This window comes from Epinephelus fuscoguttatus, linkage group LG23 (assembly GCF_011397635.1).
Source record: "Epinephelus fuscoguttatus linkage group LG23, E.fuscoguttatus.final_Chr_v1".
Classification (NCBI taxonomy): Eukaryota; Metazoa; Chordata; class Actinopteri; order Perciformes; family Serranidae; genus Epinephelus; species Epinephelus fuscoguttatus.
This window is the reverse complement of record NC_064774.1, coordinates 24,718,776-24,744,373: the sequence shown is the minus strand read 5'-3', so window position 1 is coordinate 24,744,373 and position 25,598 is coordinate 24,718,776. Positions and strand designations below refer to the sequence as shown.

Here is a 25,598-nt window from a genome sequence, read left to right as displayed (position 1 = left end):
CAACTTGTCATATCCAAGTAGTTTAAGGATCTTCAAACAGGATTTCTGTTTTGGCTCACCGTCCAGATGCAGGGAGCGCAAACTCTCCAGGTCAGCAAAGGCCATTGGTCTGATCAGGTGGATGGTATTCCTCGACAGAGTCAAATCAACCAATCCGGTCATGTTGACAAAGTCAATCCCACCTACTTCCGTGATAAAGTTGTCAGCCAGTCGCAGCTCCACGGTGCGCCGGTCAACGTGCGGGGGGACAAACAGGAGGCCCTTGTCGGCACAGAGCGTGCTGAGCGACTCCGAAAGGTTTCGACAGACGCAGTGGAAGGGACAGGCTGAGACCACACCCCACGTCTCCCCTGCTCCAATCAGAGAAGGCAGCAGGCAGCATGTGACCAGAGTCAGCCAGTGAAACGCCGGGAAAGGGATGGAGTCAGGAAGGGTTCTTTTTGTGGCCCTTGGGCACGCGCAGTGGACTAGATGGGATGAGGAGGGCAGAGATGAGATGAAGAGAGGCGGCAGAAGAGAAAGAGAGAGGATGGATGAAGGGAAGAGGGAGGGGGAGGCGGAATGGTCTGCCCTTTGTTCGGGGTGGAGGTGTGTGTGGGGCAGGTGTTTTTGTCTGCGGGGATTGAGGGGTGGGGGGACAGGCATGGTAGAACGCCTGGCGATCCACAGACCTGGAGGGAGACAAAGAGGGAGAGTGGGGAGAAAAAAGAGTTTTGGTTTTTAGACTCACATTGTTTTATAAGAGATGTCTGAAGTGTGTTTATGTGTCTGCTTTCCTATCTTCCACCTACTCTGACTAGACAGAGCTGGAATGAGAGCGTGTTCTACACATGCATACTTGTGTGGGCTAAGGCCTCCTCTTAAATGAGTACCTCTCTGCACTAATGCCCACTTGGTGCTTCATAGCATAAAACAATCCATATTAAGAAATGGTAGACGCCCTCTGCAACAAATACTTTCTTGCTGTACCTCTTAAATATACACTTGCAAGCACACAGTCCCGTGCACCTCTTCACCACTACAGCTTATCGCCTAGCAACAACATCCCAAAAGACTGAACACAGCCAGTCCCCATAGTAACAGTTACCTAGAAACCTGTGAGAACGGATTAGATGAGTGTTATATCATTGGACCCTGTCTTAAGACTGTGGGTCAGAGAATCAAATTGGGTCAGCGGCCTATCAGCCTTGATTCCACAGGAAGACTCAAGTCACGCACAAAGTAGGCTCAGTGGAGTCCAACACACACAAGGGTCCCTTTGTGATCTCAAACATGCAGAAAATCTCCCAGTAAACTCATGCTTTGTGCGCGGACATCCCTAAATAAAGATAAGGTATAGAAATGAGTCACTGCCACTGATTGGCATGCATAATAGTTGTCATAGCAACTGTAACCTAGATACAGAGAGAGTGACAGGGAGTGTTGATAACAGTCACAGCCGTGGTGACTAGGGAGAGGAGACAGAGGATGAGACGGTGAGTCAGAGACAGACAGACAGAGGAACTAGCATCATGGGAGAAAGACGGGTGTATTTTCACACAGAGCAATCTGGAGACTTGTGCAGTGGAGTAGAGCCTTGAGCATGTTGATTATATTGTGATATATAATGTATGCAACCTAATACTTTGAGTAACGACAAGACATAACCGTATATCATGCTGACTTTACAGGTTGACGCAAATTGCTGGCTCAATATTTTCCATTAGGTGATAGCTTTGCTCTTTCTGCGTGAAACTAGAAGAGGGTTTACCATTTAGCTCACATATTGAGGCAGTGTCGATATCAAGGCACAGAGGGGTTTTCAGCAGTATTTTACACTCTCCTCCTTACTACACGGTTCACTTTGGTCTACTTCCAAAGTGTGAGCCCTATTAAACAGACTTCAGAGTTCCATTTTGCAACCTTCAGTCAAGATAAAGACACCTAGTGTTTGAAATGATGATACTTTTTTTTTTTTTTTATCTCAGCCTCCTAAATGTTTTCACTGTTAAAGTAAAGAGAAAGAGGGGAAAAAAGCTCTCTTGGATGATGGGAATGCATTACTTATGGATTACTTTAGGCTCCATTGAATGGTATCATTACCTCCTTAATGTCATGCATTTCCTTTTGAAACAGGATCTTTGGGCAAAACATTAAACTGATGGGCTGTTAGTTAAGGAGAGAAATGCAGTTTGATTTGATAGGACGGGCAGAATGACAAGTTTGTGCCCATTCATGTGACCTTTAATAGGCTACAATGTTAGAAAACACTGCTTTTGTTCAGGATTCTTGCTGCTTGACTTTTAATACTTGAATGGTGCTTGGTCGCTCTAGGGAGCTGTAATGACTACCAGGAACTCAGTATGCTTTTCAAACCAAAACTAAAAATATAACTCCAACTTAGACATGGTACCACAGATAGTTATTTCCTTATGTCTGGTGTCATCAGTTTCAAAAAATTGCTTGCAGCAGTAGAGGGTTGGGATGTGCAGGGAAGGGGGGGTAGACAAAGTCACGAATGCCTGCAGTGACAGCCAGTCCCCAGGGCAGTCGACGTTGGAAGTCGACTGCTCCTGAGCTCCCGTGGAGGCGTGCATACTAAAAATGTAAAAACGCTCCTGAAAAAGTGAAATGCCGCTTAAAAATGTGTCTACTCTGCGGCGGCCCTGAAAAAGCCCTAACGTCAGGTGTTGTTGTAGAACGAGCAGGGCACTTCAGTCCTGGCTCCGACCAGCTTACCCCCGCGCTTTGCTAATGCTTTGCTCCTCAGACAGTTCACTTTACCCACGGCTCGCTGAATGTCAATACACTCACGCACTCTCCTGTTGCGCAGCCTGTTTGTCTCTCCACTCCTTCATTTGACCTTTATCTTTCTTTCACCCCTCTTTTCTTATCTTTTCCCCTCCTGTCTCTCTTTCTCTCTTGTGCTTTCTCAGTCCTGTAGTAACTTCCTCACCTGCCTCTCACTTTCTTATCCTCTCTTTGATTTTCACCTCCTCATTCTCCTTGTGAAAGCCCTTACATCCTCTTCCTTGTGTCATGCGTACTCACACCTTCACCCTCCCCCCAAGGCTCACTTACCTGCCTCTCCTCTTCTTCCTCTGACTCTATTACTAGGGATTGTTCTTTTGTTTCTGTGCCATCCATCCCCTACCATTTATCTCTCACTGCCGTGCTCCTCCTTGTGTTTTCTATCTTTCTCTATCCCGTGTCTCCATCCTTGCTCACCTTCCATCTTATAACCCTTTTCGCCTCTGGCTGCTCTGTAAATTTCCGCATTTTCTTTCTTTATGTCTCATTCCCTCTCTTTCTTTCTCTCTGTCTTGTCTGCCCTTGAGGCAACCTGAGTACGACAATGTTATCAGTCACAGCTCTACCCCGCCACCTTCTCCCCTCTTTTTCCCCTCCTGCACCTCCTCTGCCTCTGTCTTTTTGTCTTGTCTCTCTATCACTTGCTGACTCTGCTGCCCTCCATGTCTCCTTGCCGCCTACCTTCAGTCACAAACTATGCACACATATGCACACACACACCCTCAGATCCTACGTGCCACACATGATATTTTCTATCTTCTGCCGTGCTCTGCCTGTCAGAGAGACATGCTCCCTCCTTGCTTGTCTTTACGGTCTTCTACACCTCCCTCTCCCTTTATCTCTTGCTCTTCCTCTATTAGGGAGCAGATCTCATTTGCAACTAGAGCAGTGCAGTATTGAAGCTCTCTGACACGCACACACTGGAGTTGGGTGTAACCGATCCGTTCGCTTAGTGATCGATCTGACCCAGAGAGATAGATAGCACCCTGTCCCATTCGTTTACACTCCTCCTCTTGCTCTTTCTTTCTTTCTCAATCTTTTCTATCTTGTTCCTGTTTTAGCCATTTTAAGGTGGTAATCATACGTGTAATTGATTTTTACAGGTATGTAGAGTATTTATTAAGGGAGTCACTTTGTAAGCAGAGGCTTGATGTCTTTTCATTCACTTGTTTGGACATAGTATGTTTTGCAGTAGTTTCCAGCAAAATACAGTGGACAAGTTAGGAAAATGTTTGAAATTGAGAAAGAATGAAATGTGAGTCATCTTTTTTATATGCAAATATATTCCAGAGGATGTGACACCAATATCTCCAGCAGCCAGTACCACAACATCAAATATATCTATTTCAAAATGACAGCTTTTCTACCTCAGCCAAGCCAAACTTTTTGCAATATTTCGTCTTTGTTTTGAAGTTATGCAATCTCCGCTCAGGCTTTTTCATGCACAAATTGAAATTCACTGAAAAACTGGTAGATGAAAATGTACTCAGTATTTCTCCAATTCAAAGATGAATTCTTCATGAAAGGATATTAAACATAATGCAGTGCATCATAATGTAATACAGTTAATAAAAAGGCATACTGTTATATTTCATAGCCCATATTGTTACAACACATTCTAACTCCCAGCTCAACATATTCTGATGCTTGGCCAGTTGCCCTTGGCGTCAAACTTTGATGCTCATCATATGCATGGTGTCTTATCAAAGAATCTTAAACCAACATAGGTTTACTTAGTTTTTAGGTTTCCATCACCCCTCCCGGTCACCTTACACGAATTTCCTTGCTCTGTGGAGCACGTCAGTTGCTTGGAGCATCTAATAATGTCGCAGTCCAATGCGTCTCATACAGAAACTAAAGTGTACTCGGTATCAGATGCTGAAGGCCACTGAGCAAGCATCTGTATTTGATGTGTTGGGGGTAAGACTGAGTTGACTGTTACGATTAGGGCAGCAATTTTCATTAATTCATCAGTTCATTGGCGAACTGATAAAGCTCTAGTTTATATACTAGCCATTGGATACTACAAGTCAGATTACCTATAACAAAACACATTACTATTAATTTTTCTCTAGCATTTATTGGACGGCACTATGAGTCAAAAACAGTTTTTGCTCACAGTATTTATGTGCACTGGTGTAGGGCAGCTTTTTAATTCAGATTTTATCTTGCACAAGTTTCCCCCCCTTATCTTTACCTGCCTGTTTGGTCTGTTTATTGTGCTGCTGCAACATTTAAATCTCCCCTCAAGGGATCAATACAGTCTTATCTTACACATTGGACTCATGCAGCATACAGGGGCGATACAGTATGTGGGAGTTTACCAGTCAGCTGGTATCTCCACCTTATGTATATGGTTAACTCCACCATGCCTGTTTAGTGTATGTGTGTGTGTGTGTGTGTGTGTGTGTGTGTGTGTCCCTGTGTTTGTTAATGTGACATTTTCCTGCACTCAGGAAGCCTTCACTTACTCCTAAGAATTTGCTGCTTAATTTACAATAAGAAGAGATATACGGACACATACAGATATTCACACACACACACACACACACACACACACACACACACACACAGCCATAGCAATAAGAACAAAAGCCCTTCGGTATTAAGTCTGCTTGATACTTTTTGGGAAGGAAAGAATAAAGAGAGTCAGTCAATGAAAGATAGATGATAGAAAGACAATTCACAGAGGAGGAGAGGACAGAAAGACAACATAAAAGAGATCAGACAAAGAACTGCTGAAACTGTATGAAAATCCCATCACATGAAAGTACATGTGCTTTTGGCTCTGTATGTGTTTTGAGAGTGCGTGTGCTCCCAGGCATGTGTATCGTACAAGTGTCCGCGGCCGTTTAGGTTTTTATTTATATATATATATATATATATATATATATATAATATTGTTTTTTCTTGTGCTCCCTCTATTTTGGGAAACCTCTCGCTACGCTACCCTGTGTGAACCCTCAACCCTCCAGAGAGCAAGAACCAGGCGGGTGGAGAGCTCAGAAAGGCTGCATGAAGTGAGAGTGAGAACATGAGCTAAAAGCGTCTATGGAAGGAACTACTCAGTGTACCCCCGGTGTTGGAGCACGACTCAGAGCTGCGAGGCTGAACCTAAGCTCACCCCAACTTCCAAAAGTTTCTGTTTAAACACCCACCACAGCCCCAGGAGGGTCCAGCTTCGTTTTGTAAGGCCAGACCCAGCTAAACATGAAGCTGCTAATAGCTTCAGAGTGATGAATTTCCATTAACAGTGTGTTTCTGTGTTACTTTTGAAGCGTACCCTAGTAATTAAGAGAAGCTTCAGGCGTGACTTAAAAGCTCTAATGTGTCTGTTTGGAAGTATCTTTGTTTTTTCACATGGAAGACCTATTGCACTTAAAGGCTTAATTCCCCTTTTGGTCTAAGTCTTTAATTCTCTGTGGACTATTATAAATGTCAGGCCCTTCTTAAATGCCAGCCACAGTGGTGTTGATAAACAGTGTGTGTTTGTGCTTGTGTGTTTTCACGCATGTGTTTGCATATATTCCCAAATCTGCATATTGGCGTATGCATTTGTGCATCCTCTCGGGCACGCGCAAATGCCATTAGCCTGTAATCGACTTAAATCGACTTAGGGAATGTTGCAGTGTTTATAAACAAGGGGATTTGTATTAGCTCTCAAAAGCCACTTATCACAGGCACAGTAATCCACAGATCTGATTGGAGTGCGCATAGGTACACCACGAGGCTTCAGTCAAAATCACTGACAGCCAGTCGCCACGGTGTCATGAAGAGGTTAATGTTTGACTACTAGGTGTGGAAAGTGGAAAGGTAGGAATGAATGAAAATTTTGAGAGTGACAACGTCATTCGACTATCAGCACATATCGCTGACTTGAGCCCTGCTGCATCGTTTGATCTGAAAATACACACCAGCTCTACTGGCACAAATGCAAAGGATCAAATGTAGAAGCAGCCTTTCATACACGAACAGAAATTCTTTCAATCACACAGAGGCTTCCTAGCATGCACTCTTCCTCATAATCCAAGCCCTTGATATTAGGTGAGCGCTTGCATACAGAAACAACCGCGAGCATACCAAAACAGTCTACCCACACAATCATAATTATAGGAAGGGCCGACACATACACACACTCTCTCTCTCTCTAGGCAAGGAACAAAAGAACGCCCACATAGCCTCTTCGTGCGGCAGTCGTGTGTACTGTAAGCCCACTCATCCTTTTGATACTATCACTCCTCTGTCATTCCTCTGTCGTATCCTGTCCTCTTCAGTCACCCAGAATGTATAGAAAGCACAGGAAGAGGGGTACAATGTTGGATATGGAAACGGACAATAAATAGGGACACAGAAAGAGGCTAACTGCATGAAATGCAGCAAGAGGAGGAAGAGAAGAAAATGGGAGAAGGCTGCACAAGATGGTGGAGGTGGGTGGGGGGTGTAATATATGAGGGGAATAAAACCCAGTGCAAGGAGCTGAGAATGAGTGGAAAAAAGGGAGTTTCAGGAAGACGGAAAGAAAGAGGGATGAAGAGTCAGTGTGTATGAATGTGTGTCGTTAAGCGGATGGGCAGAGAAATATGTAAAGGCGATAAACGGGTGAAGGCCGCCATCCATCACTGTCAGAGAGAGGGATGAGGGAGGGACGGGTGGATTTGATTAGGGAAAGGGAGAGCTGTGTTAAAACTGAGTTTGTAAGGCGTCATCATCACGGTGGTGGGAGAAGCAGGTAGACAGCCAAAAAAAAGGGGGGGGGGCATGGTTGAAGGAGGGAAGTGAAAAGGTGACGAGGGAAAGATTGAGAGGAGGAGGAAAGAGGTCACTGGTCAAGAGAATGGCAGTTAAGTTGTAAAGGATCGGCTGGGGACATATAACACAAGGCTGAAACTTTATTGGCCATCATAATGGTCTAAAAAAAATTTATTTAGGCATTAAACTTCTATCAGAGGTCAGAAATTAAAAGCAAGAGTTAAGTGTGAGATAATGAGAAGCTGTAACAGAGCTGGATTAAGATGTTTCTCTCATCAGCGTGGTAGGGTGTCTTTGAACAGTGACTATGTTCAATTTTTTGTTCTTATTCTGAAAAAGACAGTATTCCAACTAAGCTGTTTACATACTCAGATTAACATGCCATGTCATTTATCTCGTCAAAGTATGGAAAATTGGAAGGGCTTGAGTCGCTTATGCCATTTTACTTCTTTCCGTCAACATAGGGTTTTTACCAGAAGTGACGAACCTGTTCTACCGTGTTTGAACACAGTCTCTCTTTTTCATTCCTTCAGCCACCTTCTTGAAAAGGTCAGCTTTACAATATTTCCACATATCCAAAAACCTGCTAATATCCAAGTATAATCACAAAAATGATAATGATACTTGATACTTTTGATAGTAGGTGCTTCGGACATATTCTGGTCTAAAGCCCAGGCAATACGTCATAGTTTTTTAAGCCAGATACTGATGGGCAATGTTATGTTGGCCAAGAGCATAAACACTTTTCCTTTACATAAACTGTAACCAAAACACTGAGCTGACATACACAACAATACGGATTTTGTCGATCGAGCTCTTTTTAGATCAATACCAAAGAAGTATGTGTTCCTTACCCAGCCCTACTGACCAGTCACCAATTTTTTTATGTACTTTTTCTGCATGTAACAGTACAAAGATGGACAAAAATCAAAAAGAAAATGATTCAGTCATGTCTGTTTTGGGTCTGAGGCTTTAGTAGTCATGTTTTAGTGAGAAGTATGAAGTACAGAAGCTTTCAGACACAGGTACCATATAATCCTAGTCTTTTTGTCGAGTTTGTGCCTCTCAAAAAAGGGAAAAATCTGCAAATGTCAGTCATTAAGTGCTTGACGTGTAGTTGTTTTTCAATCTGTACAGTCATCTGTTTTTTTCCAGCCGTATAGGTAGGGGGTATTGATGGAAAAAGCTTACAGAACCCCTGAGGTAAATAGCAGGAGTGAGGGAAGAGAAATGGGAAATCAGAGAAAAGAACTGAAGTGCATTCTCTTTAAAATAAAAGGACTGCAGTCTCCTCACGGCGGGGATCCAAAATAATACAGTTCTTCTGAAATACTCCACTCAACTAATTCCTCCCAAACCTCTATGTTGTTTTTGAGAGAGAAAAAGAAACAGCTTGTGTATCTGTGTGTGTGGAGAGCAAGTGTCTGTGTATCAGCATGTGTATACCCATCTGTATGCACCACCCTCCCTGACTAAATCCTGTTGGAATCCATCCTATTTGGAAGATTTTGATAATTGTTTCTATTCCTGGAACATTGCACAGTCAGATTTTTTAATGTTTTTGTTTGGTTTAGGTTTTTTTTACACCTTTGGAAAACTTCCACTTCTGCATCAGTTTAGGAATTAAATGCTTATATAAAGACCTTGTTTTTGTCTCACTGATGCACATTTCACAGCTCTTGCATGAAGACTATAAAAGCTCCAGTTTTTGGCGATTTTCTGCAGCAGTCTGAAAATCAAACGTTCACTCTTTACGTCCAGAAAATTGACTTTCGGAGACATGAGCGTTTCATCAGAGCTGAGTGAAATTGTAGCAAAGTGCTTTTGGCTACCGCACCTTATCTTATAAGAAGTTCTTAAAAGTATCTATAATCTTTTAACATGGCAACACTTCAGAGGACGCAAGCCACTCTACAGTTGGGAGTTAAACGTAATAATATTGGTGGGGGCTTTAAAGTTCGGCTTTTTAAAGGCTGCCACACTTCGCATCTACTTCGCGCAGATAAGCAACCCAGTCTTTAATGAACTTCGAAAGCTCTGTTAGAAATTAAAGTTTAAAAAGTCAAAGTTGAGAAACCAATATTACCTTGGACTCTTTTGAAGTATACGTGTTTTTAGAGGCCAGACCTGCTCTCTCTGATGTGTAGAAATGCAAGACTGCAAAAGTGCTTGCTGTTCTGAAAAACCAGGAGGCAGAGTTAACGCACTGCTCTGATTTACCACTGGCTGTGAACTGGTGAACCTTGAAGACTTGTGCAATGGTGGACAAGAAAATCTCAAGCATTGAACCAGAGCATTAAGTAGGCCTTGCTCTCGTCTGCCTTATGAGTAGAGTAAAATTTTGAAGTCACCACTCACTTTTGTTCTGCTAGTTGGGGGTTCTGTGTCCACTGGTACGCCACCTCCATTCGTCTCAAATAATTTGGGGACTAGGAGGTCACCAGTGCTACAGTAGAGTACCATATTTGCTGTCAAGTAGTTGTCAACTCTCTATTTTCTTGCAAATAATATCTGTATCAGTGGAGATCAAGTGTGTAATTGCAGCCAGATAAAGGCTCTGTTGGTTTTCCCTTGATGTTGCATAGTCATGAGCGAATTTCTGATATTTATCTGGGCACTGCATCAGTAGTTATCATCATGAAGTTAAAACATAATGAAAACCTTATACAACTCATGAGATCCGTTGTACAAAAGCTTAAAACCCCATCTAACTACTAAGAAAATAAAGTAGGCTTTTGCATCTTAAAAGCATGTTTCACCAACTCTATGACCAAACAGCTCAAAAACTTTTCTAAGCAGTTCTGGTAACAGTGTTGTGTTATATCTGTGGCAGCCAATTTCCCCCTCCTCTCTGGTGTTCTTTTTTTTGTAATTTTGTTTCCTCCCTTTGGAAAGCCTGCACGACTGCACAGCTTGGGGATCAAATTTTCTGGGAGGTAAATTGAATTGGCAAACAGCGGAGGTGACAATGATTTTCTTTGGCACTTCATTGGCTCATATCGTGCCAGGGAGCAGTCCTTACATGATCTGTTATGAAGCTCTTGTTTGAATTTTGAAGTTTTATCCACTACCTCGCCTTTACCTGCTCAGATCGGTATATGTATCCGTATTTATTGAAGTACGCTGGCACAGGCTGGTGGTGTTTGTGCCTTTTCTTTCACCGGGAAGGTATCTTGTAATTCTTCAGTGTCACTGTGACTGCAAAGTGGGATCTCAGCATTATCTGTTTCTAAAGCCCCTTTGTAAACTGTAGCAGTAGTTTTATTCTATACACCTGTAATAGTCTACAGAAGGATACAGTTGAGCAGCCAAAATGACGGGAAGAGCTGAGCAAATGAGGGACATAAAGAGCTGAAAAAAGAAGCTCTGGCAGCACTGTAACACTGCCATACTAGGACGCCTTTTTACTTGGAGAGGAATCATTTTTCATTGGTGGATCGCTGTCATATTGGTGCCAGTGAGGCAGCTCAATACTGCTCTGTTTTGATGCTCTTTTACTCCAGATGGCAATGGCACAGTTGCATCTGATTAAATTGCACAGTAACATGGTTTAAGATGGGGGCTGATAAAGCCTGTAATTAATAGCTGACAGTCTTTGTTTTTGCCACATGCTCATCTTTTGATGCAGATTCCATATTGTGCCGAGTGTGGTAGCGAAATTAATCTTGGCATCTGTATGGTTTGGCACCCTGGATGTACTGTACACGCATGGTTTTCTTTTTTAAGTGGCTATAATAAGTATTTTTACAACAATATCAAATGAAAATGGGAAAGGGGTCACTCGTAATGACGATCCTACAGAGAGTTATCACCTGAATCTGCACCTTCCATCTGCTTTACAGAGCTTTTTTTTTTTACAGAGCAACATTTTTGGCTACAGCAGGTAGCAGTTTTCAGCGAAAAAGCTCTAAAAGTCTTAGACACAGTTAGCCACTAGCTGGGGAACATAATGGAGCATTTAGCAGCTAAAGAGCTTGATATTTCCCTCATGAGTTAGTAGAGGTTGGAAGAGAGCGAACTTGTATGCTGTTATACTTTAAATCTGCAGGTTATTACAGTCGTGTTGACTAGTCAGACTTGAAAGAAAATAGCTATGGAATTGGTCCCATTCACGTCAGTCCCACCTGTAAGTGTTTGGAGTCCATCCCACTGTCTGCACCAGCCCATTTCAAACTGTGTCGGATTGGAAAATGAATGCTACTTAAATTTTGTAATTATGCTCCTGTCCCGTTAAATGTGATACTGCCATAGCCTGCGGGTTTGGGCCCAGTTCCAAACACTTGGAGTATGAAGCATCTAATCTATTTGAGTCCAGTCTCACTAGATATTCTTCTGCAGTTCAGTGCTTTAGGGTTTGCGTCAATTGTATGCGAAGGGGTGGTAGCTGTGTGTGTTGGTGTTTGCAGTCATCGACGGGTCACCCAAGAGAAACTCTTCAGCTTGAACTCCCTCATTTTCTAATCCTCATTTTCTTCACACGCGTTGTCACCCTCAAACTTGCAGACATACAGATACTTAATGCAGTTCTGCTTGCACCCACAAATTTGCCTTTGCATGACACACATTATCACAAGTGTTGCAAAATAACTGACCTGCCACTCACCCTGAACATAATGCGCTTGCAGTTTTCTCTGTGCCTCTCCTCCTCTGTTCATCCCTTCTGTTTCTCTCATCCCTTCCTCCTCGTCCTCTCTCTCTGTCTTTCCAGCTCAACCTTTTTATCCACACACAAAGATAATTTCTTTCTCTCCATATGTTTCTCATTACCTCATCTCCTCGCTGTCTCTCAATCCTATCTTGTCCCTCTTCAATCTTTCATATCAGCCCTTTCCTGCAACCTGCAACCCTGCCTTATTTCCAGTGGATGATTGTGTGTGTTCTGCGCACCTGTGTATGTTTACATAGCTGAAGCTAATCAACAAAAAATTGCCAATGCTCCACAAACACCAGTCGACAGGCAACACACAAAACACACCCCTTCTGAGCTGTCAGCATCCCCCGCCCAATCAGAAACCCTGCGGCGTCAATTATATGGACCCTGATTGGCTGACATGACAGGATGCAGCATGGTGGAAAAAAAAGATTGGTGTGTGTGTGTGTTTATATGTGCAAGTGGCAGATTGATGATTCAGCAGGGCTCCTAGCTTTCTAAGGGGAAATCCTGAGTAAAAGAACAATTACCCAATCAGTGCTCTGCATCCAGCACAGTGGGTCAGTGACATGCCAACCAGGCCTCTGAATCATAGTGATGGATGTATTGATTAATGCTGCAAACATATACAAACTATCTGTCTTCCTCTGTCTTCCTGTTCCTTTCCATTTCCTGCTTCGCCCTTGTGTTCATCGCCCTATCTCACCCCCCTCTCTGAAACGGGCGGATGTTGGGCAGTCAGGGGATAAGAGGTGGCGTGTGGTTTGAAGGATTTTTGATGATTACTTGGTTGAGGCCTGTTAGTATCAAGCATGTTTGATCACAGAGGCTACCCTCAGCCATAATGAATCACAAACTGCACTGTAACTCACCACAAAGAGCTTTTTCTCCCTGATGTGAGACACTAATAAAGGCGAAACAACACTGCGCTGCAATGAGCCTGCAGGGGAAACTGGTTTCCCTTGAGTTTGTTTATTACTGCGTCTCATATTCTAATGCTTAGCGGTGCTGATACAGGCAGAAACCGCTCAATGCTTCGCTGTCAGACTTACACTATATGTGTTGCCGTCTAAGTACGAGCTGGTGTTCTTCTGACAGTCATCACCCACGCTGCATTCTGCATCATGATTCACTTGAGCATCTACAACCTACCGCATCTGTTGAGCATAGTAATGTAATGCAGACGAACACCTGTGAGTTTGCTAGTATGCTCGTATGCAGCTGTCTGAGAGGTGTTGCCAACATACGTAGCGGGTGCTCTTACAAACCGTCTTTGTAAGCTCATGGGTTTAGCAGTCTTGAAAATGTTCAGAAACTCACAGCTGAAGGTTTTATGTGACGCAACTGTCTAAAAGAAACTCAGATTACCGTCAAATGTCTTTTTGATCTCTGTAATCAGTCAATCAATCATAGAGGAAAAATGGCAACTTAATATCAGTTAGTGAACCTGACAGATTACTTGACATATTTTATTTGTCTTAGTGTGAAACTGCTGCTACTATCAGCTGAATATTTCCTGTTTTCAGTCTCTCTGATAGAAGGATTTGCTGCTTCGACAGTTCGTAATTACAAACTAAATATCTGTGGGTGTAGGCCTGTTAGTTCATTCATTCATCTTCAGTAATTGCTTATAGTGTTAGGGGTCGCAGGGGGTCTGGAACCTATCCCATCTAACATAGGGCTTACACATAGAGACAGACAACCATTCACACTCACACTCACACCTGTGGCCAATTTAAAGTCACCAGTTCACCTGATGTGCATGTCTTTGGATTGTGGGAGGAAACCGGAGAACCCGAAGAGTCATGCTGACTTTGAAACTGTAAACTTCGCACAGAAGGGCTCCCCCACCCCGGGTTTGAACCAGGAATCCTCTTGCTGTGAGGCAACAATGCTAACCACTGCACCACCGTGCTGCCACAGACTGTTAGTCAACCACAAATATTATTTTTCATGATTTTCTGACATTTTATTGACTCAGAGTTACTCTGTTCATCCAGGACAAGCAATCATCAGATAAATTAATAATGAAGCTAATTAGTAGTTGCAGCCTTAGTGTGATAAATGCCACCCATCTGCTTCTCCATGAAGGGTAAACTAAATCCATTTCATCTTGCAGAGCTGAACAGGTTGTAGCTCTCGCTTGGATGGGGCACATAGCTGTTGGTGAGCACTTTTTCTGATGGGATTGAACACCTTGAAGTTTAGCGTATGTGTGTAAATCCATGCCCTCTTTTCCTTCTCCATCTTGAGGGCTTTTCCACAAAGCAGGATTAGCCAGTTAGCCTGATAACTTTAAAAAGTGCTCTGTGAAATTTTGTTAGTGATTCCCAGTCTGCACAGCCAAGTATTTCTTAACGTGACATTCAAATTTAGTTTTATAGATTTATATCAGCGTTACCGAGAGAGTGGAATAATCTTTCACAGATATGTGGCTAACTTTCTAATCCTGATTTTGTGAAATTCCCTGCGAAGGCTCATGGGTCCTTAAATCAGTATTGGTTCAAGATATTTCCTAAACCTACAGATACCTTCATCTTTCATATCCTCCACTCATCCCTCTTTTCTTCTTCATGCTCTCTTTCATCCCTCATTTCCCACTTGTGTCTCCCCCCTAGTCACACAATTTCACATTTGGCTCTCCCCCATTTCCCCTCCCTCCCCAAAACCATCCCTCCGTCTGTCTCCAGCGGTTGCCGTGGTTACAGTTTGTTCTGCTCATCAGGCGCCTGCTGTGCCTAAACAGACTGTCAACAGTTTAATTACTCATCCTCTCATCCTTCTATCCTTCCTTTACTTCTGTTCTACGCTCCTGCTTGTTACTTCCACCTCTGACTGGGCAGCCTCTTAGTCACTCGTCCTGTCTGTGACAAACTCTTTATCTCTCCTCTCATCATGTTCGTCTTCCATCCTTTTACTTTTTATTCCTCTCCCGTCCCTCTTTCCTACTATGTTTGACTGCTAACAGTCTAATTACTCATCACTCTAACACATTACAGTTTAATTCCATTCATTCATCCTCCCCTCCATCTCTCTATCCACCCATCCCTCGTCCTCAGTGTGTCTGTGCTTTATTAGCGTAGTTTTCTTTATCAGACATTGTTATTCCTCTATTCCCTTATCCCCACCCCCTCTTATCATCTACCTCTCAAGTGTCATCACTCGGCTTTTCATTCTTCATTACTCAGTCTCTCTCCATCCTCTGAGTGTTCCTCCCTATCTTAAACAGCCATTCTTGTAATTACTCCTCTTCATCACGCTATCGTTCCATACCTCTCCGTCCATCATCTACCACCCGTTTTCTCAGCTGTTGACAGCAGCCTGATGTCTCATCCTTTGATCCTCGCTCCCTTCCTTAACAGCCCAGCCTTTCACTTCTCTCCCTCAGCCATTTGTCATTCACTCGTCCATCCGTTCATCCATCAAGTGCCACCTTCCTGACATTGACCACATCTCCCTTGTTTCAGGGTTTCAAATCTTCCACTTCTCGCCTTGATTGAAAGCTGGTTGAAACAGAGAGGTGTGTGACATCCTACATCCATCATTCATCATTATCTTTGATGTCTTTTTATGTATCTGTCCTTCTCTGTTTCATGTAATTACATCCCTGTTATCACCTCCCTTGTGACTTTTTATTCCTTAATTGACCATGATCAAGCCCTCCCACCAACAGCTAGTTCTCTGCATGGAAGCTGTGTGTATTGGTATGCATATATGTTGTTTTTTAAACTCTAAACAAACAAAAAATACAAGTGCAAAATTGTAAGAAATGGATTAGACAATGTGTTTGTCTGCTTTAAAGTAAACCACGAAAGTTAGTATGTCAGACAAACTAGCTTTTTACAGTTAGTAGTGACCTAACCCAGCTTTACTTCCAAGACTAGCAGCATTGCACAATACAGTTTTTTGTTGTTTTTAAAAAAAAAAAAACTCTAACTAACATCCTGTCCTTATCAAAGTTTAGGGTAACGTTTAGAGCTGCATGTGAGAACAATTTGCTCAACTTAGTCTGTTAGCCAGATATCATGTACATAATCAAGTGCAAATGAAAAATCCCTTTGCACGATTCTATCTGTAAACAAAACAGCTACAAACACTAGAAAGTAACATTAGCTCAATTAGCTTGCTAGCTCATCGAAAATGCCATTGTCAGTTGTTAGAGTTTAAAATCAGCAGTTGCTGGCTAGAAATGCGAACCCTGCTTTTGTCTACTTCTGTCTAAATCAAGGACCCATTGTTTAAAATGTAAGAATTTCATTGGTAAATTAGCTCCCTGTAAGCTGCATAGGTGCCATGTGTGAACTGAAAGTTTGACTGGCATAGTCACAATGACTAAAGGAGGAGTGACCTAGTAAATTCATTGATCTGCTCTTTTTTTTTTTTTTAAACTCCATTTCAATAAGTGGTACATTGCCTGACATTTTTTTCTCTCTTCCTTCATTCACTTGCCAGTCTGCTCGTGTTGGCAAGGCTCCTGCTTTGAACAGTGAGCATCCCATCTGTTCATGCATCTCCCTTAGCGTAGCCTCAGAGTGACGGACACCCGTGGTAACAACGAGCCACACCGAGCATTGACAAGATAATTCGTAGAACGTTCTTTTATTCTGCCTCTATTTCACTGTCTGAACCGCATGACACTTACCTGCTCCGTATTCTTATGACTATCACTAGCAGGAGAGCAAATCCAATTATAGAATTATGATTTGGTTAATGGATATCAAAAGGCCTCTTTGTTAGACTTACAAAAAAAGATTTAGTTATCATCTTTTCAGAATAAGAGCTGCCCTGTTCAAAGCAAGAGTCAAAATTGCCGCAAACAATCAACGGAGCAAACAATGAGTCCTGTCTGAGTTATTCATAACACTTATTGTTCATAAAAATAGTTCCACATGTGGGGTTTTGTTTTTAAGACGAATCTCTTTTGTTTCCATGGTAATTAGTGTTCCTCAAAGGTAGAATTTCATTTTTCCCCCAAGTCGTGCCTCATAATTGGCACGTCTATTACATGGAAAAGCCCCATGGTACACCATATTCCCCTTGTAGTTATATCTCTAAATAGCTCATTACGGGTGTTAGTGATCTTTTACAGACTTTTTGGGGTCATGTAAGACTAATTGTAGCCAATGGTGTAACAGTGGAAGGCTCCATAATGATGGCCATCTGTCACTTCTAATTATTTCTTTCTCATCCATCTTTCTATTTTTATCTCCCTACGGTAAATCGCCATTAATTTATCATTTTAGCCCGAATGTGCTTCTTTTTAACCTTTTTTTATTATCTTGTCATTCATCACTCTTAAAGACTTCATGTTTATCTCACTTATGATTTAATCAATCAACTCTTCAGGCTTTTATTTTCTTCTTAATGTCATTTCCTGCTCCTCAAACACTTTGTCTTAATCTTTTCTATTATACTCTCCTCTTCATCCATCCATTTGTCTTTCTCAGCTGCCAGGAGCCCCTCATCATTTCACTCCTTCTTTTCTGATCTACTTTTTTCCGGGCTCATTTCCTTGTCACTTGAAGAAGTCAGTCACTGCTTCTCACTTCTCCTCTCCTTACTGCAATCCTTTAATCTGACCTCTCTTAGCCCTCAGTGCCCCTAGTGCCCACTCTTCCCCTTCCCATCTCCCTCCCTCTTGCACTTTCTCTCTCCTCCCATCTCCATTTCTTTCTCATCGCCCTCTTATCCTCCCATATATCCACTCAGTCAGTCTGATCTCCTGTGTCAGTGTGCCAAATCTGTGTATGTGTGCCCGCGCTCAGACACAGCTTACGTAAAAAGCCTCCAACTAAGGGAGGTTAGACCACCACAACACGAACACTCTCAGCCCAGCATCCACACACTCTTACCATGATACACACACAGACGCACACACGACACGCCAGGTGAGATTACATAAAGGCAAGGTGATGAAAGCCAAGCTAAAACGCACCTAGCGAGTAATCTGATACAGGACAGCTGGCTGACACTCACACACAGAAACACACACAGAAAGAGAGAGATTCACAGTGTGGTAGGGGTATGTAGAGCAAAAAATAACAGAGGGGGGACTTGGAGGATTAAAATAGAAGGATAAGAAAAGAAAAGCATACAATCATCCATTCCATGTGGGGGAGTTGAGTGTGTATTTTACTCTGACCTTTGCCTCTCGTGTATTTGTTGTTATGAATGCTCATCTGTTCATTATTTATAGGCCTGAGTGTGTGTTTGTGTGTGTGTGTGTGTGTGTGTGAGAGAACACCGAGTTCCCTGTCCAGTGAGTGCTGGTGTTCACTGCATTGATGTGCTCAATGATTCAGCACAAGAGAGCTAACCATGCAAACATGAGTTCACCTTTACTGGGCCAATATATGCCAACAGTTTTTGTGTGTGTCTGTCAGAGTGTGTGTGTATTTGAAACTGCATGAACGTTACCTTTTCCGTCTGTGCGGCTCTATAATCCAAATCAGCTCCACATGTTATCCAGGTTTGTGTGTGTGTGTGTGTGTGTGTGTGTGTGTGTTTGTTTGTGTTTGTGTGTATGTGTGTGAGTGTTAAGCACAGATCTCGCCCCAGGTGTTTCTCCTCGTGGTGGGCCAGTGGGGGGAGGTGGGGAAGGATTGGGGGGGCTTATTGTGTGTTTGTGCTGAAACCTGTCCTACTCCCCTTCACACACAGATGCCCCCACGCACATCAAAAGGAGGCGGATGTAGGTCAGTGTCAGAAAACCAGAGAGTTGCAGAAATTCCAATCCCACAATATCCTCTTAGGCTTCTATAGATGAAGAAAACCTGGAAAATCCTGAATTACTCGCTCAATCCTGGTGTGGTATTCCGAAATAGAGACCTCAGTTTGAGAAGAAATCCAAGAATCCACTTCGCTTGAAATCCTATTTATGGTGTTTTCATATGATTTCCTCATGGCCGTATTCAACTTCTCTCTATATGTGGAGCAGTCCAGTCAACAGAGAATAGGAATCCTGGAGTCAGTAGCGATCTTCACCTCCCCTCCTCACCCCCTTCCTCCTCCTCCTTCCTTCCCACCTTCTTTCGCTCCCTCTCTCCTTTTCTATTCCTCCCCCCTCACTCATACATCCCCATTGCTTCTTATTTGTTCATCTGGCTCTGTGGCTGTCTTCTATTGCTTCATTCTTTTACACATTCAGTCCCCCCCCCCTCCGCTTTCTCTCATCCCCCACTTCCCGGAGTGATTTCCAGGGTGTGTCACTGGGGCTCTCTGCACTCTACGCGGTGTGATCCGCGTTTGTTCTCCCACATTGAATTACTTGTTCATTGATGACCTTGGAGGGCGGTGCAGAGAGTGGAGGTTTGGGAGTAAGCCGGAGAGATGGAGGGCTGCCTAGAGACCTGCAAAAGAGAAACATGGTAGAGTGTGAAGAGAATGAACTGTGTGCACCCTACATGTGTTCCATTTATGCTGTCTTTACCCTCCGTGTGTGCACTCACATAAATCACACAAACATTGGATTGAGTCCATTTTCACTTTTTTGTCTCATCGTTCTTTCTCTCCTCCACCCTCCTGACCTTCTCCTCCCCCCCAGATATCCACATCCATCCCCCTTCCCACGACTTGTGCCGTCGATCATTCACTCCTCCCATATGGTTTCTTTAAACCCACCCTCCCCACCTTGCCACCCCGAATATTTTTCCTCTCTGCCCCCCTCCGCCTCACACCTGTCTGTCAGAGAGAATCAATAGTTCTGAGACCCTCTTAATGCCTCTCAGCAGGCTGCACTGGCTTGTTCTTGCTCACACAAACACACTCGGGAGCACATGCACACACACAGTCATGCAGCGCATTCACGCATGCTTGAACACACACCACCACCACCACCGTCGCCACCACCACCACGCACACATCCACTAAGTAGTCATGCAGTGATACTCTCCTGCAAGCACACGCAGCCTCTGCATCCCTCTCTCACTCAGTCTGACACACACACACACACACACACACACACACACACACACACACACTCTAATGAAACAACTGGGCTATTGATCAGCGCCATGAATGTCAGACAGTTCAGAAGTCTGCCTCCCCCTCTCCACTCTCTGGCCTGTCAATCAAACTCCAAAAGCCGACACCTTTAAGAAGACAATCTCATTATCTTGCTCTAAAGCTGTGCACTCACTCTGTTTGTGTGTGTTTCTTTGTCGGAATGTTCCTCAGAGTGTGTGTATGTACATTAGTGCAGCAGCTACATATGTGCAGCCTCTCTGTCGGATTTATTTTCTTCACGAATTCAATTGAAAGTCCTTTATTTTTTTTCCCCTTTTCATTGCTCTTTATCTGCTTCTCCTCCTCCAGTGTAGACTTTGCCACTTCAAAAGCACCGTACAGCCAGTTGGTGTCTTTTATCCATTTTTTCTAGTCTTTTTCTGGTTCTTTCATCATGTCTTTTCCCGCTTTTTGCTCTCTGCTAGATGAAAAGGTGGAATTACTAACCTTGTTTTCCGAATCATTCCACCGCGACTCCTGGAACCGTCACATCTCCCTGTCTCCGCGGTTCTCTATCTCAGCTCCGTGGAAAAACACCCATCTCTCTCTCCTCTCTCTCCTCTCTCTCCTCTCTATCTCTATCTCGCACTGTCTATCCCCCTCTCTCTTTCCCTCTCTCTCTCCTCCCGCTGGTCGTCCCCTCACTCGGTCTCGACAGCTGCAGCGCTCTGTCTGCCTCCTCTGTCTCTCTTCCGTCAGGCTGTAGGCTGATTGAATTTTAAGTCATGTTAATCCCACAGAACAGGTACTGAATGAAGGAGGGGACACTGCAAAAAAAAAGAAGGGAGAGCGAGAGAAAAAAAAACAGAATGCAGGGAGTAAGCTGCCTTGTATTTTTAGAAATCTCCTCTTTCCTTCAGGGAGGGTTTTCTTCAGCTTTTTTTTTCCTTTACTTGTCCTGCCTCCACGCAGTCACTTCACTTCATCTATCCATTTTATCCTCTTGCTTTTTCCCGGAGTCTTTTGGCTTTCTTAGTCCTTATCGGGTGGGAAAGTGTGTGTGATTCCCAAGGAGGAGCAGAAGAGAGGACCGTGATCTGGCTCCGGCAGCGGCAAGCAACGGACTGAGAGAGAAAGAGAGAGAGAGCGAGCGCACAAGAGAGCGAGAGAGAGAGAGAGAGAGAGAGAGAGAGAGAGAGAGAGAGAGAGTTGGAGGAAGAAGGAAAGAAAGAAGACAGATGGAATCCTGTAGGAGAAGGAAAAGGGGAGGTGAGGAGGGAAGGATGAAACAGAGGGAGAGGGTAGTAAAGAATATGGAGGGAAGTTATTGAAAGTAACAGAGTAAATTTGCTCAAGTACTCCAGAGTCCAGTTTTGAGGTTCTTGGATCTTACTTGAAAATGTTTAATTTGTGCAGATGTTTACTACACAAATATTGTGCTTTTTGTTGTAGATTTACTATCCAACAGTATATAGTTGTAGCTCCACCATGACCAGCTTTAAAATGACAACACAGCTTATACTGTACATTAAAGCATAGGTATGGTAATATTCTGTGTGTTTGTTATTGTCAACAAATCCCATAAAAACACCAAAACAAACAATAACCTCCTTCCACTTAAGAAGTACTGCCGTTGTAGTCAGCACCTGATCTACTTTATTCCTCTGTATCATTACTGTATTCCAGAAAACTATTGAAAACACATCAGTGAGCTACAACATTGCACTGGGTGACTACAATGATATGGGGTTTATTTAATGTCCCACATACACTGTCCTGGTGCTGTCAATACTCAGTAGCACACCAAATGTGGATTAAACTAACAAATCACCCCCAAATCAAAGATACTTGTTATATTTTTCCTCTTACCTGTAGTGCTTTTTATGAATCCAGATTGTTTTGGTGTGAGTTGCTGAGTGTTGGAGGTACTGGCTTTAGAAATATCTGCCTTCTCTCCAATACAATCAGAGCTTGCATTATTTTGTGGACTATTTTTTGGATTTTTGCAGCCTAGAATGACTGATTTCATGATAGGTTTTCTGCAGTTGCAATGCATGTTGTGATGTTCAGAGGGTTTTTTGTAGTGAAATTGCAGAGGCAAGTGAAATTTGCAAAAACAGTTGTGATGTTATCACAGACTCTGAGCTTATTATTATGAGCATTCAGTGTTTCCCACAGAATTGGAATCTATATGTGACTTTGGGGGGTTGAAGGTAGCAGCTGATGATTGCCCATCAGCTGTTGCTGCCATTCAACATAGCGCTGAAGGACAGTCTTCTTAAGCTACTCACCTCCTGCTCTCTCTGCCTGGTTAGCACAAGCTAACACAGCACAATGTAATGTCATCACTACTCATTATATGTTGCAACTTGGACAGAAACCTTGCAGCTGTGATTAACATCCAACACCAAACTACTGATCTCACACGGACACTGAAATGGCTAGACTCTGTCGGTAAATCTGTTAATAATCTTTGGGTGATATTAGCTGTGTGATGCTAACAGTTAGCCCTGTCACTGTGTGCTCTGACTGTGTACCAGGCACAGAGGTCCGATCCCATAGCAGCAGTCTAATTATAAACACAGAGACAGAAAGGTGCTTAGTGAAGCCATACACTGCACTCAGCTCTACACTGAAATTAGATTTTACCTGTTTAAACAGTCAAATTTGCTGTAAAGTTGAGGTGACTGGACAAAACTACAAGGTTGCACAGAATTCATGGAGATTGGCTGAATTTGCATTAATTGGTGGGACCTAGATGGCACTCTGCCTGTGGTGCTCAAAGTGCCAAAAAATACATTTGAAAAACTCACCAGCAACATCTCTTTCCAGAAATCATGACTCATTGAGTCCAAATTATCCACAGACCTGGTTGTGAGCAGTTTCATGTGGGAACTGCTTTCTTTTGGGGCAAACTGTAGCTTTTAATGTGCAGTTGAAAATTGTTCCTAATAAATACACAGTTTGCTACACACACTACTATACACTGTCAATACTCCTGTTTGAGTAACATTTGCCAAAACTACTGTGCCTGCTGTTTAGGTTTTTGTGTGGGGGATATTACTGAGCCTTTTAAAATATAAATAAATAAATGAAAATAAAACTTTTGGAACAGTTTTTAAAGATTTATGCCTGTAGTAGAGCCAAAATGGATTCGTGCAACAAAATAAAGCATAAGCATTGAGAAGCAGACAAAAGCCTGGCTGGTATTGGTCTTTTCATGGAAATTGTCGACAATAAGAAAAATAAACAATAAAGGGTTCAATAACAAATTAAAGGGATGACCTGTGCTCCACCATGAGAGAAAGGGTTTATGTCGAGTAAGTCATAAATAAAGGCATTGTCGTTGTGTCACACACAAAGTGATCAAATATGCATCAATTATAAAAATCTGTTAATGTATAATACTTTAACCCTCATCAAAAGGCCATTCTGCACATTCCATAATTGTACTTCTAATACTTTAAGTACATTTTGTGATAATACTTTACTTTTACCCAAGTAACATTTTTAATGCAGACCTTTACCTGTAAGAGTATTTTTACACATTGACTTTACTACTTTTGCTTAAGTGAAGGATCCAAGTACATGTTCTGCACAGATGGAGAGCTGGGGGAGAGTCGGAGGAAGGAGAGATGGAGGAAGAGCAGGAGATAAAAGTCGGCTGGTATGACAAGGGGAAGCGGAGCTCTCGGCGCCTCAAGCAACTCTGGGTCAGACGGGGATGAGAGGGGGAGCAAAGACGGATGATTAAGAGGGAGTGAGCACATGATGTGAGGAAAGAGAGGTAGAGAAGAGAGAGGAGGCCGAGGATCTCTGGGGCGTAAGGGAGATAAGTGAGGAAGAGAGGGGTTAGTGGGGGATAGAAGGGAGGAGTGGATGGAACGATAGCATGGTGATAGGAACAAGTGTAGCTGATACGACTTCAAACGGTGGTCGAGCGCTTGATTTCCCCACCGTGTGCCGATGGCTGCTGGAAATAGGCATTTAATGGATACTGGCTGTGGGTGCTAGTGTGTGCGTCAGGGTGTGTCCCATTACTGAGGCAGAACCTCTAACGTTGAAGATATTGGATGCTGGAATTAAGTCGTTTCCAACATTCACGCAAGTGCAGGTCCGTTTCGTCAACAAAATCACACACTGGAGATGAAGCATCAGAATGATGGGTATGGAAGATGGTTGAAAAAAAGATTTGGTTGTGTTATGGATGAATTGGTTTTTCATGTATCACAATTTGCACTCCTTTTTGTCCTTCATTCAATTGTTGATCTTCTAAATATTTATCAATCCATGTCTCTCCTCATCTATCCTTACCTTTGAAGTATTTCCCTCTCATCCCACTTTCATGCATCTCCATGTTTCTTTCTTGAATTTATTTTTATCCTTTGCTTTCTCCTCTTTACTCTAACTCATTTTTTTGTCCAGCTGTGGGCCAGTGTATTTTTAACCTAGTAAGCCAGACCTCCCTCAAAGCAAGGTCCAGCAAGGAGAAGTTTGATATATCATTTCACCCCGAACGTATCCCGTTTACTGCGCGCTGCTTTATGGCTCGTTGATTTTCAATTAATCAAACCTCTAGTGGTTTGGCACCCAGTCCTCTCATCAGGGAAAGTGACCTTGCTGAATGAAATAAACTAACACGACCTACTGCTGGGTGATGGATGAAGTGAGTTCACCAGTCACGAGAAAATCTCATTACTGACTGGCTTGTTAGTTATAAGGAATGTATCCACCACTTTAATACAGGGCAACTCACAGTCAGTTTACTTGTGGATATGATTACATTTTTATGAAATGCAAGCAGCCATGAATCTGAAGGGCAAATGTCAAAGATTTTGTGCCCTTAGAACACTTCCTTTGAGCACAGATCAATCGTGTTAAAGTCAAGCGCACAGGGAAAGGTCTTTTTTAGTCTCCCTAGGACTGAGAACTAAGCAGAGAGATTGGCAGGATCTTTTTTAGTTCATTCTGAGTAATTCTGCACTTAATCAGAAGGAGGGCAGACCTGTTCTGGTTCGGTCAGGCCAAATTAGCCCTCAAAGTGAAAACTGTTGCAGGGGAGTCGGCCTACTGACCTCGAGCTGAACGGATCCATCCACTCCTTTTTATTTATATATATATATATATATATATATATATATATATATATATATATCTATATCTATATATTGCAAATTGGTTCAGTGGTCAACAAAATATCTGGAAATATCTCGAAGTCAAGTATTTATGTGGCTCATTTAGGTTCATGCTAACACTTCAGCAGATGGCATTTGTTTTGATAACTGAATCTGCTTTGAAGTGAGTTTACACCACATGGTATCTTAGATATGCATATGTTTCTTTAACATAATCAGGCTTTAGTATGACCCTCAGTATTTGGACACTCACACTGTTTTTCTCTATACTCCAGTACACTGGAAATGAATGCAATAATGACCATGAGGCTTCAGTTGTCTTTTCAGAA

General features: G+C 42.8%; 2 protein-coding genes across 2 annotated transcripts in view; one reads left to right on the top strand and one right to left on the bottom strand.

Moving 5' to 3' along the window:
- Positions 1 to 20,756, bottom strand: part of LOC125883325 (leucine-rich repeat and fibronectin type-III domain-containing protein 4) — a 41,662-nt gene extending 20,906 nt beyond the window's left edge. Inside the window, exons 1-3 of the mRNA XM_049567510.1 lie at positions 20,642 to 20,756; positions 18,608 to 19,539; positions 60 to 671 (exon numbers count right to left, since the gene is read on the bottom strand). Of these exons, the coding sequence (XP_049423467.1) occupies positions 60 to 645 (586 nt within the window). The 5' untranslated portion in view covers positions 646 to 671; positions 18,608 to 19,539; positions 20,642 to 20,756. The remainder of the gene's footprint in view (positions 1 to 59; positions 672 to 18,607; positions 19,540 to 20,641) is intronic.
- Positions 1 to 25,598, top strand: part of pcxb (pyruvate carboxylase b) — a 348,589-nt gene that overhangs the window by 220,917 nt on the left and 102,074 nt on the right. The gene's annotated exons all lie outside the window — the stretch shown is intronic.